The sequence below is a fragment of the Myotis lucifugus genome, unplaced genomic scaffold (assembly GCF_000147115.1).
Source record: "Myotis lucifugus unplaced genomic scaffold, Myoluc2.0 scaffold_165, whole genome shotgun sequence".
Lineage (NCBI taxonomy): Eukaryota > Metazoa > Chordata > Mammalia > Chiroptera > Vespertilionidae > Myotis > Myotis lucifugus.
Genome location: NW_005871213.1, coordinates 2,685,487 through 2,701,074, shown reverse-complemented (window position 1 = coordinate 2,701,074; position 15,588 = coordinate 2,685,487). Strand labels below are relative to the sequence as shown.

The 15,588-nt window shown below is 39.1% G+C and overlaps 1 protein-coding gene across 5 annotated transcripts in view; it reads left to right on the top strand.

Annotated features, from left to right (window-relative positions):
• The first annotated feature begins 4,928 nt into the window (after window positions 1–4,928).
• SMC6 (structural maintenance of chromosomes 6) overlaps window positions 4,929–15,588 on the top strand; it is a 49,489-nt gene continuing 38,829 nt past the window's right edge. For 2 of the 5 annotated variants that reach the window (XR_002831022.1, XM_023759899.1), the window contains exons 1-5: window positions 4,929–4,944; window positions 8,218–8,360; window positions 8,939–9,056; window positions 11,340–11,445; window positions 15,379–15,515. Coding sequence is in view for 3 of the 5 variants with exons in the window: in XM_023759899.1 (XP_023615667.1) it covers window positions 8,223–8,360; window positions 8,939–9,056; window positions 11,340–11,445; window positions 15,379–15,515 (499 nt within the window). In the remaining 2 variants the exon portion in view is untranslated. Of the gene's footprint in view, window positions 4,945–8,217; window positions 8,361–8,938; window positions 9,057–11,339; window positions 11,446–15,378; window positions 15,516–15,588 lie in introns of those variants that run through there. The other 3 variants (XM_006096013.3, XM_023759900.1, XM_023759901.1) reach the window with 3 other exon arrangements.

Genomic DNA, 15,588 nt, shown 5'->3' with positions numbered 1-15,588 from the left:
TGTCGCTGCCCCCGTCGCTTGCCTCCCCCAACCGTCTGGTGGCGCCCGGGTCCCCGGAGCTGCCCCCGTGTCCAGCATGGTCCCCGTGGGCCTGGGCGGGCCGGCCGGCGGGTGTTTCGCGCCCTCTCTGCAGGCGGCACAGGTCGCCTCTGCCGCGGGAAACTTGCCCGACTGCGCTGGGCCCCTCCGGGCAGATGCCGGTGCGGGCGGTGGGACGCCCTGCCCCGTCCCCTAAGGGCCGGTTGGCTTTGCGAAGACGCTGGAGGGGCCTCGGGGTTAAAGGGTGAGGTTACACTTGGGAATTGGGCGCTTATCAGGAATCTGATGGTAACCTCGCCAGAAGCAACTTAAGAATGTTTGTTTAAGAGATAGATACAACTACCACTTCAGTTGCATTGGTGGTGAAACCCAGCCCCATGAACATGCGAACGGCATTTTCTAGAAAAAATTGAATTGTGATGTGTGGATCTTTTATGAGAGCGTTCCTTTCCCCTGTTTTCTTGCGGAAACGAGCTGGAGAAGAATCCCAGCTGGGAACTGCGGAGCACGGGACTCCGGGGTGGAGAAAGGGGTGTAGGACCCAGAGGGCTTGTGATCATTCCTAGAAAAAGCGGTGATGTGTGAAGACAAGTTATCTTTCACGAATAGGAGATGGAAAGCGAGTGTTTTGAGGACAAGCTATTCTGGAATGTATATTCAAAAGAAAGAAAGAAAAGTCCAAATCCCTGGCTTTGAGAAGGCTTTAAAGCACTCGGCAGCCTGTGCGCTGGCCTGCAGGTAGCTCCCGAGTGTGGAGCTGGGGTGGGAGCCTCCAGGCCTCCGGAGGTTTACTCTCTCTCATTCTGTCGGTGCGTGAAGTGTGCAGAGTACTTCATTCATTTTGGAATGTGCATTCAGAATTTCTTTTTCCTGAATGGGTGTAACTACAAGAAAATGTTGAGATCCCTCGATTGTTGTTTTAAAAAGCATGTTTGTGTCTAAGGCAGAACCGGTGGTGTATGACCCTGGGCAAGTGGGTACCACCTTAAGTCTCATTTCCTTTCTGTAGTTGCGTAAATTAACGTAATACCCTACTCACGGGATTCTTAAATAGATCGGGGTGGGAAGAGTGAGCGAGATAGTTACCGTTATATCTCTACGTTTATCGATAATTTGTATAAGGCACTTATTGAACCCGACAAAAAGTAAGTACAGTTGACATGTTAGGGTTGTTACAGCGGAAAAACAGGTTTTACTCAAAGGTTTATTTCACCGAGTGCTTAGATGTAGAATTTTATGTAAAACCTGCCTAAATCCTAACTATCACTTTTAGACTTCAGTTAGGAAAATTAATCAAAGTTGTACTTGGCTTACTTTTCAGGAATTAATGCACAACACAAATTACCGTAATAGTATGAAGGCATATTTAAATGCTACTGTTCTATCTACTCAGAAGTCCAGATGACTGAGAGTCAAGTAGTCAAGTACAGTCACTTATATTAACGTTAGCATTTTTGCTTCACTAATTAATGAAATACATCTTTCCTCACTCAACATACTTTCGCTGGTGACCAAATTCAAAATAATTTCTGTGGCTTCCTTAGCTCCGCTCCCCAATCCACCTCTACAGCAGGGTATGTTTTACTTCCTGTTGGCCTCTCCATCTCGGTGTCCTAGGAGCACTTCAAACTCAGTGTTTTCAAACAAAATAAATGTATTCTATATCCTCCCTCCTTGCCAAACCTGCTTCATCTGATTATAATGGCATTTTTGCATTAAATGTGTAGATTGTTTCTGAAAATTAAATGCAAAGTAAAATTTTATAAAGCATAGTAACATTGGAGGGACACATCACAATAGAATCTCTTATGTAGTTTTATACATTAACAGAGGGTAGACAAGAAGATGAACAGATTAATAGCCAGTTTACAGGCCATAAACAGTTAAACTGTTAAATTCAGTTCATGCCTGGAGGAACTTGGGCATTAAAGAGGTTTGAATGTAGGTTTTCACAAACCTGGGTTTGGATCTGGGCTACATAAACCTGGGCAAATGTCCTCTTCAGCCTCAGTACCCCCTTTTATAAAATAAGGACAGTTTATACGGATGTTGAGGATTAACATGTTAAGCGCCCAGTCAGTCACCAGTGACTGACACTATACTTTCCGTCCGGAAGACAAAACAGGCTGGGCGCTTAACGTGTTAAGGGAAATACATAGAATGTTTATCTCCACAGCTAAGCACATAGTCTAGCAAGTGGTTATTCAACAAATATTAATTCTACGCCCCCAAGTGACCCAATCTTTTAAATCTCTTGGTTTCATCTCTTCCCATCATCTCCTGATGTTGCTGTTGTTTTTTCTGTTCAGTGCCCCTCATTCTTTAGAGACTGTTCTCTTGCCCGTATTCTCAGCCTCTCTGTTTCATCTATCCTCTACATTTAGGCCACAGGGATGTTTTTAAAACATAAATCTGACTGTTCAAATTTATTAACTGAAATTCTGTGCCTAGTACTTTCCAATTTCGCTTATCTGGGATTGTTTAATGGGTGGACTTAATTAGATTTTTTAACTTAAATATTTATATTATCTATTGTATCTCATATGATTTCATGATATATTCCAAGCAATGTGCTTAATTAATTGAATGCATTAAAAATCAGGTTGTTTAATGAAGAATGAATGTATCCATGGTGGTGGGAGGAGTAGAATTGGGCATGAAGTAAACAGTCCACAGCAGATTCAGAAGTAGTAGCAATTTGCCTTTTTATAACCATGATTTGTTTTTTGAGAATTCCAATTCTGTTATGTCTGCTCTCACTGCTGTTAGTTCCAGCTTAGTTAAATGGGAAGTATGAATTATTAGGTGCTCACAATAAAATCTAAAATCTAGAAATTTATAATCCTGTTAAAATGCATTTGATGTCTATCAAATTTCCTACGCACATAATTTCATGAATTGACCAACAAAATAAGACCCAACGCATGTAGGCATGGAACAGACTGACATACCTTGATGTGGGTTTGGGGGGATGAGAAGAGATAAACCAAAGAACTTACATACTTTTATGCATAGCCCATACATGGGCGATAGGGTAGTGAAGACGGGGGGGGGGTTGTTAGGGGGCTGGGAGGAGGTAGGTAAAGGGGGAGGAAATGGGAGATATCTAATGCTATCAACATTAAATATATTTTAAAAATGCATTTGATGTCTATCACATTTCCTATGCACATACTGCTGTAATGAACCTGTGGTTATTGATCTTGAACTTATTTTTTATTGAAAGCGCATATTTGTTACTGTTTCTGCTCTGATAGAGTTTGGTTCCTATGAGAGAGAAATGATATGTTCTTTAATTCTAATATTTTTATTGTAAATAAACAAATATTAAAACTATGAAGAGATTTGTAGATGTCTTGATAACCCCAGAGGAGCTTTTTTCTCCCCTTTTTGTGTATTCCAGAATATTTAAAAGTATTTTTGGGGGAGGGGATCTTCTGTATATATGTCTCTTTAACCTATTGGAAACAGTTTTTCTGTTTTAACCTGTATCTACCTCTTGAGACATTTATATGTGATTTTAAAAATCCATTATCATTAAATCACAAAGTGATTCCTATTATAAAAGGTAGGATCCTTCATGTCTGTTAGGTGCAAGTTACCATGGCAACCTAGTAGCAAACTGCAAATCCCAGACTAAGCACAGCAAATAAAAAACATCGTCTTCATGTAGCGCATTATCTTCTGTGTAGTGTAGAATCTCACATTCATTGTAAGAAGCTTATCACACTTACCTTTGTTCATTTCCCTCCCCCCAATTTTATTTGAAAACTGCCGTTTTCTATGAATGGTAAAATTCTAAAAATCAATCAGCTGCTCTCTGAGTGCCTGCTAAGATCATGTTATTAAGCATTAATAAAAACAGTGTCTAAAAGGGCATTTACTGTTGTGCAAACCAAAAAGTAATGTTTCTTTTTTGCTCTTCTATAATAAATGAATTATTGCTCAGTAATTGAGAAGTGAATAGAGGATGGGTGGGAGAGAAGAAAATGTTGGGGGAGGGAAATGGCTTGGTGGTATTCTAGGGAATTTAAATTAGCAACAAGTTGAAACTAATATACATTGAGCCCAGCGGGCTTGGCTCAGTGGTTGAGTGTTGACCTATGAACCAGGAGGTCATGGTTTGATTCTCAGTCAGGGCACATGCCCAAGTTGTGAGCTCGATCCCCAGTGTGGGGCATGCAGGAGGCAGCTGATCAATTATTCTCTCATCATTGATGTTTCTATCTCTCCCTCTCCCTCCCTCTCTGAAATCAATAAAAATATATTTAAATATGTGTACATTGATTCTTGTTATTAAATAATTTGAGGAATATATTTGATTTTCAAGTTTTGAGTTGTGTAAGAGATTCAAAATAAACATTAAATTATATGTAAAATAAAGATTTTTGAGTACTATGTAATTGTGACTGTAATGGTAATGTTTCTAAAGACATTTGTTGAGATTAAATGTCCTTTGGATGTTAACTAATATACCTTTTGAGTGATACATAATTTATCATGATAAATTAGGTTCGTCATTGCCTTCAGGATAGGATAAAGTCCAAGTCCTTTAATGTTGTTTACAATAGTTCTTCTCAAACTTTAATATGCTTATGAATCATCTGAGGTCTTCCTAAAATGAAGATTCAGATTCATTTGGGTTAGGGCGTGGCCTGAGATTCTGGCAGTCTAACACATTCCAAGGAGATATAGAGGCTGCTTGCTGGTCCTTGGGCTACACTTTGAATATCAAGTCTGCAAGTCATTCTGTGGTCAGCTTTTCTGCTGTTCTAACTTTCTTCTTTGCTGGTTATGCCTTGTAAATAATGGCACTGTGTCATGGATTTGCTTACAGTATCTCCTACAGCAGCAGTTTGCAAAGTGTGGTCCAAGCATCTGTGAGACTTTCACAGGGTCTACAAGGTAAAAACTGTTTTGTAATAATAGTAAGATGTTATTTCCCCTTTTCACTTTCTTTCACTTTTGAATGTACAGTGGAGCTTTCCAGAGGTTGTAAGACATGTGATGATGTCATTGCTCTCACGACTGATAGAATGTGTACTTGGTGTTGTTTAAAAGTTTAACACTTTTAATTTCTAATACGGTGAATATTGATAGATATAAACAAAAGCTCTTTGAGTACTGTAGTATCTTTTGAGAGACCATAACCTTTGAGAACTGCTGCCCTACGGTATTGGACCATGGACATAGAGACTCTGATCTAGAACTTACCAGAGCTCTTTCCTTAGCCACAGTGACAGCTGAGCCAGAATGGAAGTTTCAGCTCCCCGCATGGTCCCCTCTCCGGCAGTAGTAAAAGGCCTCCTCTGACACCATGCAAGGGGGAGTGGGAGTAAGTGGCACCCTATTGCTGCCTGTGGGGGTAACTGTCTCAGCTCTCTAGGTGATCTCCACTGAAGTCATTGTCATGGTTCTCTCCTTGGCTACATAGCCTTCTCTAACACCAGCCCAGTTGGGATGTTGAGATGACTCCTTTTAGCCTCACCAGAGTGGAAGACCAGACTACCCACTTGGCCTTCGCTGGCGTGGGGGCGTGGGGCACAGTTTTTTCAATGGTATTTGGCTGGAGTAGAGCAATTCTTGCCTGAAAGTTCTCTTTCTTGGGCCCTTTTCCTGATCCTTTGGCTAGAGAGGACAGCTTTCCTTAGCTCCACCCTGTCTTCCACCTCCCCTGCACCTACACCTGTTGGTGTTTCCACAGTTGCTGTCTTCTCCAAATCTGAGAAATTTGAAGCAAAGCAAAAACTCAGGGACATCACCAGGGTGTCATTCCTTGGTTGCTGAGGTCCCTAGCCAATCTGCCTCCTTCTCCTTCAGAGTCTTATGTTTCTTTTATATGTAATTTTCAAGGTTTTTAGTTTTACTAAGCAGGAGGAATGGGGAAAAATACACCTATTCCATCTTCATGGAAGCGGAAGTCTCTGTCCTTTTTTAAACTTGCGCTGTGGGAGATCTACTCCCCCTGCATATCCCTTATATTTGATTGTATAAAATATATGAATAAATATTAAAATATTCCCATTGAAGAAAAGCTAGTTTTGGTGGGGCAAAGAACTAATTTTGGGGAGAAAGGTTTAAAATTTAATGAAATAGAATTTGCATGAAAGGAGTTATGACTATACTTGAAGATTTATAAAATATAAGGTGATTTTGTGTAGTATATTTGGGGCTTTAAATTATCAATATTTTGGAAAATAAAAATTATGGAAAATTTTTATTTTCCAATTCAGGAAGATATAGTGAACCTGTAAAACCCAATATAGAAATTGAGATGATTTCATAAAAAGTTAACTTAAAACAATCTCCACTATCTAGTTAGCTTTAAGTCTAGTTCTTTTTCACTTTCCAAGCACATTTAAATGTCATGTTATAGAGGTGATTTCAGAGCATTAAGAAGATGGGAGAACTACTCATTTCACTTAATGAATTGTCATAATAACAGACTTGGCAACTATTGTTCTCCAGAATAGTTCCTCCAAAATAAGTACAGGCATTTGATACTTCTGAAATTGGTTCTGTTGGTATAAGTTTGGAAAGCAGTGGTTTGTTTTTTTTTAAAAAGGCATCACTGCATGAGTGTCTTTCCCTCGCCCTCCTTTTCTCTTCCACATCCTTCCTCTAGAGCAGTGGTTCTCAACCTTCCTAATGCCGCGACCCTTTAATACAGTTCCTCATGTTGTGGTGACACCCAACCATGAAATTATTTTCGTTGCTACTTCATAACTGTAATTTTGCTACTGTTATGAATCGTAATGTAAATATCTGAGATGTAGGATGTATTTTCATTGTTACAAATTGAACATAATTAAAGCATAGTGATTAATCACAAAGACAATATGTAATTATATATGTGTTTTCCGATGGTCTTAGGTGACCCCTGTGAAAGGGTCTTTCGACCCCCAAAGGGGTTGCGACCCACAGGTTGAGAACCGCTGCTGTAGAGTCCCTGTCCTGTTTCTGCACAGCTACTTCATTCTCTGTAACACGGCTGCACTAGCTCCCCCTTTCCCAGCACACACATGCACTTAGGACTGGCTTTCTTGACCTGTGTTCATGTCATCTCTTCTAGGGAGGACTGACTAGAGCCTTTCAGTCCAAATTCATAAAAAGAGGAAATAATGTACTGCCGCCCAGGCACCGGGCATAAACAGGGTTGCTATGGTGTATGTAGTACTTGAGAGACTGAAATTGATCGAGACTAAAACTTTTCTCATATTCTTTTCTTGTATCTTAGAAACTTTTGATTACCTGTGCCAAGGATTTTTCTCTTTATTCAGCAGACATTTATTAGGTACTATCTTTTGAGGTCTTAAATGTATTTTAAAGAGAAAAATGAAAGCAGCAATCAGAATAGTCATAACATTTAATTTTAGTCACAGACTATCAGCTGTGACTTAAAGTGCAGTTTTCATATATTTAGAAAATCTTGTGTAATTTTAAATATATTCATTTTCCAGGTATAAATTTTATAGCCTGTTGGTAAAAAATAGTCAATCAACATGCACTTTCTTTAGGGAACAGTTAAGGGAAATTACTGGTGCTAGGCAACACTGCTTCAGAATATACTTCCTTGGGAAAATAATTTAAAATTAAAAGTTTTATCTGATTGACTGTTACTCTATAACTTGTAAAAGTTGGATGATTGCTCTGGAATAATCTCAGAAGGCATTATGCCATCTCTAAAACATCTGGGAAACTAGAAAATCTTTTACCTTTTGTGAATTTAGGAGTCAAACTATTTAGGTAGGTCCATATCAGTAAAATGGTAGCCATAAACAATGGAAGTAAAATCAACTAGTATTTCATATGCAGATGATTTAGAAGCACACAAACAAATGCATTATCTTATACTTCTCTGGGTGAAAAGTCTGACCTGTCTCGCTGGGCTAAAATCAGGGCGGCAGTGGGTCTGTGTTCCTTCCTGGGGGCTCGAGGGAAGAATCCGTGTCCTTGCCTTTCTAGCCTCTGGTGACACCTGCATTCTTCTGCTCATGGACCCCTTTCTCCATGCAGATGACATTGTGATCTTTTTAAAGACAAAATGAATGAGCATGGTACTTAAAATGTAAGCCTCGTCTGGTTTAATTTTGTTAAATTTAATGTATGTGGAATAATCATATGGATACTATACTTGATTTATTTCATTGTTACAATAATATGTTAAAATTTGTTCAGACCTGATGGCCAAAAGAAAGGAAGAGAATTTCTGCTCTCCTGAAAATGCCAAAAGACCAAGACAAGAAGAGGTGGAGGATTCTGATAAAGATGGTGATGAAGATGAATGTACAGATACCTTCACTAATGGTACCTCTACTTTGGTAAGTACAAAACTGTGGGTTTTTTATTGGCATGTTTCTCATGTCTGGTTCATATGACATATTCTTGATAATTCAATATCAAGAAAAGCAATATGACCTTTAAAAAACTGAGGTAAAATAACCCAACTAATTATGAAGTTTTTGTTTAATTAGAAAAAGTTGGTAGAGAAAAACAATGATACAAAGAGTTGGTTCTTTGGAAAGAGCAATAAAATTGACAAACCTCCTGTAAGACTGAAAAGGGGAATATAAAGTGCTACAGCTACTCTGGGAAACAGTTTCCTACAATGCAAGACAGCCCTCCTCTAACAGAAAATTATCTGACTCAAAATATTAGTATTATTTATATTAAGAAACCTTGTGATTTATTAGATTTTTTAAGGAATTTAGAATGAGTAGTTCCCATATAAGGCTCCCATTTCATTTCATTTCACTCATTGTTTGAAGTTAACGTTATTCACTTTCTGTAACTTTTTTCATGGGTGACACTGCTGATCTTTCTCCTGCTGTAGACGTTTGGATAGTTATAATGAGTGAATTGGACCAATTGATTGTCTTCTTCCATTGTTTTTTAATAGACTGCAGCAGAAGTTGGAATAATTGAGAGTATTCAGCTAAAAAACTTCATGTGTCATTCAATGCTTGGACCCTTCAAATTTGGTTCTAATGTTAACTTTGTCGTTGGCAACAATGGAAGTAAGTGCTTTCGCTTTCCTTTGTGCGCTCTGAGCACTGCGTTGACATTAGAATGCATTAACTTTTCAAAATAGGTGACTGTTAATGCTGATAAATCTGAGCTTTAGGTCTGTAACAGTGGTCATGAATAGTTTCAGTGTTTGCTGCCATTCTACACGTTAAGAAATAATGTTAACTCTGGGTTCATGATTTATGCAACAGAGATAAACATTTCCTATTTATTCTTTTGAATCTATTTACCTTGGAATTCACACCATAGAAGAGTGGACAAGCTGTCCTTATTGTAATCGGGGCAGCCCTGTATCTACTTCTATTAAATGTTGTAACAGAGCATGAATAAAGGGCCATGGGCATCCAAAGATGAAGGAAGGAACTTCTCACTCTTGTGACAGATGAAAGTGTTGTGAGAGCTGGTATTTGTGCTGGTACTTTGTCTCATTGGGGAAGAAGCTGAGATAAGATATTCCAGGCAAAGATTGCTCATCAGCTAAGGTTAAGGTATGTGGGGATAGAAGTAGATGTGTGTGGAGAGAGGCAACAACCTTATATGGCTTTATCATATCGTACGTGGTAGGGAGGGGCAAAAGCTGACACTGGAGAGTCAAGTTGTAGGTGATACTGCTAAAGATCTTGGATGCCATAGTAAAGAAGTGGGGGTTTTATTCAGAAGTCAGCAGAGAACTAATTAAAGTTTGTGGATAAAGTGATGACCTGAGCAAGATTTGTGAAACAAACGGGCCACGCTGTGGACAATCGATGAGAAGGGGAAGACACAGGAGTTAGAAAGAACAGTGATGTAACTTTTGTGATAGACCAGCCAGGCATGAGGTGTTGCCAGCTTGACGGAGCCAGTACACAAGGAAAGGAGGCTTGCCAAAGTCTACAATGGTAATACTGCTAGGACATGAAACTAGGTACCTGTAGTTCCACAGCCTGTTTAGTTCTTTGTTTTCCCTACTCTGCATTCAGCCAAGAGGGAAGTGTTTTCAGAAGGAGAGAATGGACAGAGGGATCAGTGCTATGTGGAGGTCACATAGGACAGTAAGTGAAGAAAAACTAGTGGGTTGGGCCTTTAGGTCCTCTTATTTTTAACTCTTGAAACTGATTTTATTAATAAAACTTAGGAAGAAATAATGCAAGTAGTGGAGGCAGTGAATTTAGAAGTGAAGGAAAAGAAGAGAGTTAGAATAGGGACTTGAAAGGCATACCAGGAACTAAATGGGTTAACCAGTGGTATATTTTGTTGTTGTTTTTTTGTTTGTTTTTAATATATTTTTATTGATTTCAGAAAGGAAGGGAGAGGGAGAGAAAGAAACATCAATGATGAGAGAGAATCATTGATTGGCTTCCTCCTGCTCGCTCAATATTGGGGATCAAGCCCACAACCCAGGCATGTGCCCTAACCGGGAATCGAACCGTGACCTCCTGGTTCATAAGTCGATGCTCAACCACTGAGCCATGCCAGCTGGGCAACCAATGGTATATTTTGGTTAATTTGGACTGTATTGTGGAAGATAATGGACCAATAAGAGTTGATTGAATTGGTTGATCGTGGAATTCATAAAATGGTTATCATATTCTGGATAATTGTTGTAGGTTTGGGAATTTCAGCTTGTGATATTTTATGCAGGTTAAAAAGAAATACATTTTTAAAGTGCTAACTGATGAATAATATTCAAATTAGGAGCAATAATTGTCCAAATATTTATATGATTGATAAATTTTTCAAAAAGTTCATTCATGGGAGTGCTGTTATGGGCAGATATTGGAGACACAGCATTGAATAAAGTAGACAACATTCCTGTCTCAATGGAACTTTAGGGGTTGTTAAAAATAGTTTCTGGCTTCTAAGAATTTATGGAAAAAGTAAATTTTAATTAGAATGTCATAAAAATTAGATGAGTTAAATATGTACGTATGTATGTATGTATGTATAGTTAGGGAGTTCAGTGAATAGGCTGTGGTCCAAAGTACAATGGGATTTTTAGGTTGAAAATGCAGCAACCATTTTTTCCCATTTCCTTATCAGTGGCAAAAATTTAATTCCTGAAATGTATTGATTTTTTCTAATAGCATTAGCTAAATATTTCATTATATATACAACTTTTTTTTTTAACATTTGCTGCTGTGGCACTGGAAGAAAATTATAATTGAAGTGTAATACTTTCAGGGTTAGGCTAATTCACATTTTTATTCTGAAATTTTCACATCAAATTATAGGTGTCAGCCCTTCCTTTTCTCGCTCTCTAATGAATGTGATTTCTTCAACTCCTGTTTCTTTAGGTGGGAAGAGTGCAGTACTCACAGCTCTCATAGTCGGTCTTGGTGGAAAAGCAATCGCTACTAATAGAGGATCTTCTTTAAAGGGTTTTGTGAAAGATGGACAGAAGTAAGTGTTTGCTTCCTACATGCATTTTTCAGTTTTTTCGTACTAGCAGCTACTTTAGATTCACAGTTCATGTAGGCATTTTAGGAAATGAAGTGGCTTCCCAGAACTGGAGCACAGGAATCCAGCTTTCCATTCCTTTCTCTTGCCCCTGTTCCCAGCATGGCCCACTGTTGCCTGTTATCCATCTCCAGACAGAAAGCTTGTGCAAATTATTGCCATGTGCCTGTTTCTGTTACCTTTCTGGAAGAATGAGCAGTGATAAATCTATGTGCTTGTGTTTAAAGCAATATTTATAAACACTGAACTTTGACTCTTGTTCCAAACCCAGCTTTGGCAAGTCCACGTTGGTATGACACAGGTAAAGGCAGAGTCTGTGACCAGCCAAGGTGTCCCTGCACAAAATGTCTGCCTCCAGCGCTTTAAGAATTCCAAAAGAGTATTCTACTCTCTGTCTCTAATTTTTATATCCTTTACTCAGGTGATTCACCAATGAGTTTGATTTGAGGGCCTCAGTCACGAATCTATTTGTGGTCCATCTTGACCCTTGGTGAATGGTCTTATAACTACTCACTTTGGCTTCAAGTTTATATTTTTTTGTTGCAGCTTGCCTTCACATAACTTTATAGTAATTGCCTAGTTTACATCATCATAGACTCATGGCCTTTTGCCTATTAGGAGCTCTCTTCAGGATGATGTCCTTACTTTTTTTTAATAGTGCCTCAGATGGGGGTAACGTGGGGATAAGGACACATATGTAATAACTTAATCAATAAAAAAATTTAAGAAAATAGTGCCTCAGATGGCTCAGTAGGGACCTTGTTTCTCCTGACAACTAGATGTCCCAGACTGTCATAGCTCCCAGAGTGGGGCTGCTTCCAGTACTCGTTCCTCTCACACGCCCGATGCCCAAAACATCAGGCACTTGGATAATTAATAGTGAAGCCTTTTTCTCGTATAACAAACTTTCCTCCGCTCAGTGTCATATCCATTTAACTTCCCCCATTTTATTACTAAAAAATAGAACAGGGAGGGATGTGAATCAGGATTGCAGTTTCTGATGTATCTCTCAGAAACCTTAGGAATCTGAACCCCGAGCCAGGGTTCCAAGCTGACTCAGGAGAAGCAGGGGAAAGATACACAGTAAACGATTTCCCATGCTGTGTGGCCTTGGAAAAGAACTATTTGGTAAGAATTTTCCAGCATATTTTTTTGTCTCTACTTATCTTATTTGGGCCTTAGCCCAGCAAGCTCTTCTTCTCCATAGTCCCCAAACAAAATTATGTCTGAAATAAAAAATTAGTTATCTTAACACTTTTTAGTTAATAGTCTGGACTCAGTTTTAATTCATTATATAACTATACATTTCTTAGTTGTCCAAATAATCACCTCATCCACCTAGCCAGATAATGCATTGATCTTTCAAATGGAGGCTTCAGGAAGAAATTACTTTTTTTGGTATCACTAAATGATTTATGACTCAATTAATTAATTAATTTTTTTCCCATTTTTGAGGTACCTGAACCAAAGCAGAAACTTGTTCTGAGACTTGCCCTTGGAAAACCACTAAAAGGAAGAAAGGAAGAAAAGGGCTAGCTTACACAACCACCAGCTTTTGAGGACACAGCTGTCTGTAGATAGGAACATCAATATATTTTAAACAGAGTTAATAACAGTTAAAAGCTTTAATGTGGGCTCAGTCTCCTTTTTACTGACCTTGTCTGAAAAAGTAGCTACAAACAGCTTTTCCAGACCCATTACTATTCCTGTCATCCCTTTCCTCCTTTAAAACATTTGGTATCTGTAAAATTCCCCTTAATTTATAGTGTCTGATTCTGTCATCACGTTTTTACGGAATCAGCTCATTGAGTTTTCCAGTTCTATTTGTAGTCTGTTCTGTGCCTAAAGTCTATGTGGCTATCCCAGTGTGTCTGAGGAATGGCCTTGTCGGGCACAGGTGTGAGGTGGCCTCAGGACTCTCCTTCCTCCATGTCAAACATAACACCCTTCATTTGTGACACCCGGGCTGTGAGCTGTCTTAGAGATGCTTGCTCAGCATGGTTAGGAGAAACCAGAGAACTGAACCCTTTACCTGGGGTTCAGCCCATCCATCCACCAGCCCTTTTTTCAGTTATACAGGGACAATGATTCCACTATCCTCTGATACATCTCCGCCCTTGGAAACTCTCACAGTGAGCTCAGCTCTCATGGTTCTGGATAGTTAGGTTTCTCTTAAACATGACAGTTCACCGTTTCCTCCCTCAGCCTTTCGGATCCAGCTCTGGTGGTGTTGGGATCTTCGTACCTGACTTGTTTTGCCATCAGCTGTGGCATTGGGAGTGGGGGATGGAAGGACTAAAACTCAAGGTTACAGAACTTACTGCGGAAGAGCTGGCTACCCAGAGAAGGGACAGATGGGTTGTATTTTTACATGGTTTTTTCCTTGGTCCTCAGTCCCTTTGGTGTGTGCTGCCAGTCACCTTTGTGAGGTTGTTTCATCCGGAGCTGAGAAAGAAGCCACATGCTTACCTGGCACTGCTTGTTTGTGTTGTCATATCTCATTGCTAGTTGTCTCTCTTCACATATGCGTCTCCCGAATTTACAGACACTGTGGCCCTTGACCCAAATTCAGCTTCAGCCATGCCAGTGTGGTTGAGAGGAAGCAGTCAGGGCCCAGCTCGGTTGTCTTTCTCCCCTTTCACAGGTGTTTTGAAGTACTATGAGGCTTTTTTCTTAACTCTGAATTTTTTTAATAACTTGGCTTTCTTATATTAAATTCATATAGCAACAGAATGTCAGTGCCTCCAAAGTTCTCACAATACTAAAGGTAGCTTTGAAATACAAGCTGTAAGCTAGGAATGAAAATAATAAAGTAGATATTTGCTAATTGAGAGATTTTGATCATTCAGACAGCATGTACAATCACTTTATTGTAAAATGTTTTCATGAGGCCCTGACCGGTTTGGCTCAGTGGATAGAGCATCTGCCCATGGGCTAGGGGGTCTCAGGTTTGATTCCGGTGAAGGGCATGTTCCTTGGTTGGGGGCTCAATCCCCGGTGGGGGTACATACAGGAGGCAGCTGATTGGTGTTTCTCATCTATGTTTCTGACTTTCTGTCCTCCCTTCCTCTCTGTAAAAAATCAATCAATCAATCAATCAATCAGTGTTTTCATGAGATACATTCACTTAATATGAGGTAATCATATTAGTTAATGAGACATTTTTTTGCACCGTATTGTAGTTCAGCTGCCCTTTCCAATCATACTTTACTTATTGATTTTTCAGCCTTGAGTCTTCATTAGAATCAACTCAGAGAGCTTGTAACAGTCCTGGTAATTACAATTTGGCAGGAGCATATCTGTCTTCATTAGGTATTTCTGAATAAAAGAAAACACATACACCAACCCATTCAGGAGAGCTTTTGAAAAGGAGATTTATTGTAAAGATGCAGGGATATATATCTTGCAAGCTTCCAAGAGGAAGTAGAATTGGGTCTCATGAGTGACCAGAAATGAGAGACCTCAGAACCAAGTGTCTCCTGTCTCTGGTTTTCTCTGTGCCTTTGCCTCTAGGCAGGTAGTGCCTTTGCTGCTCTTTCCCTCTCTGCCACTCCCCCATCCTCCTCACCTAATTGCCTGTATACACCCCTTTCTCCTGACAACAAAAAGTGTGTGGGGAAATGAGTGTCTCTCATTGTTTCTGAAGCATGTGTGCTCTTATTATTTAACAAATTGTTTCTATATTAGATAGAATAGTCAGTTCTTTTTTATAAAGCTTCCCTTAGTCTCAATTTTATTTATTTTTTGTTAGATGTGATATCTGGTGTACAGTAACTTTTCAAATGGATTAGCCAAATTACTTGGAAGTTTTGAAAATTTAGTGACCTAGTACTGTAATTGCACTGTATCTTCATGTACTTAACCTTATTGCTTTAGCTCAGCAGACATCTCAATAACATTAAGGAACAGAGGAGATGATGCCTATAGAGGAAATGTGTATGGAAACTCTATAGTGGTGCAGCAACATATCAGCATGGATGGAAGTCGATCTTATAAACTAAAAAGTGAAACAGGTTTGTTACGAAGTTCTTTTCATTTCATATAAAATATTAGTAAATGTCTAGTTTAAAAGAGTTAAGTGATAGT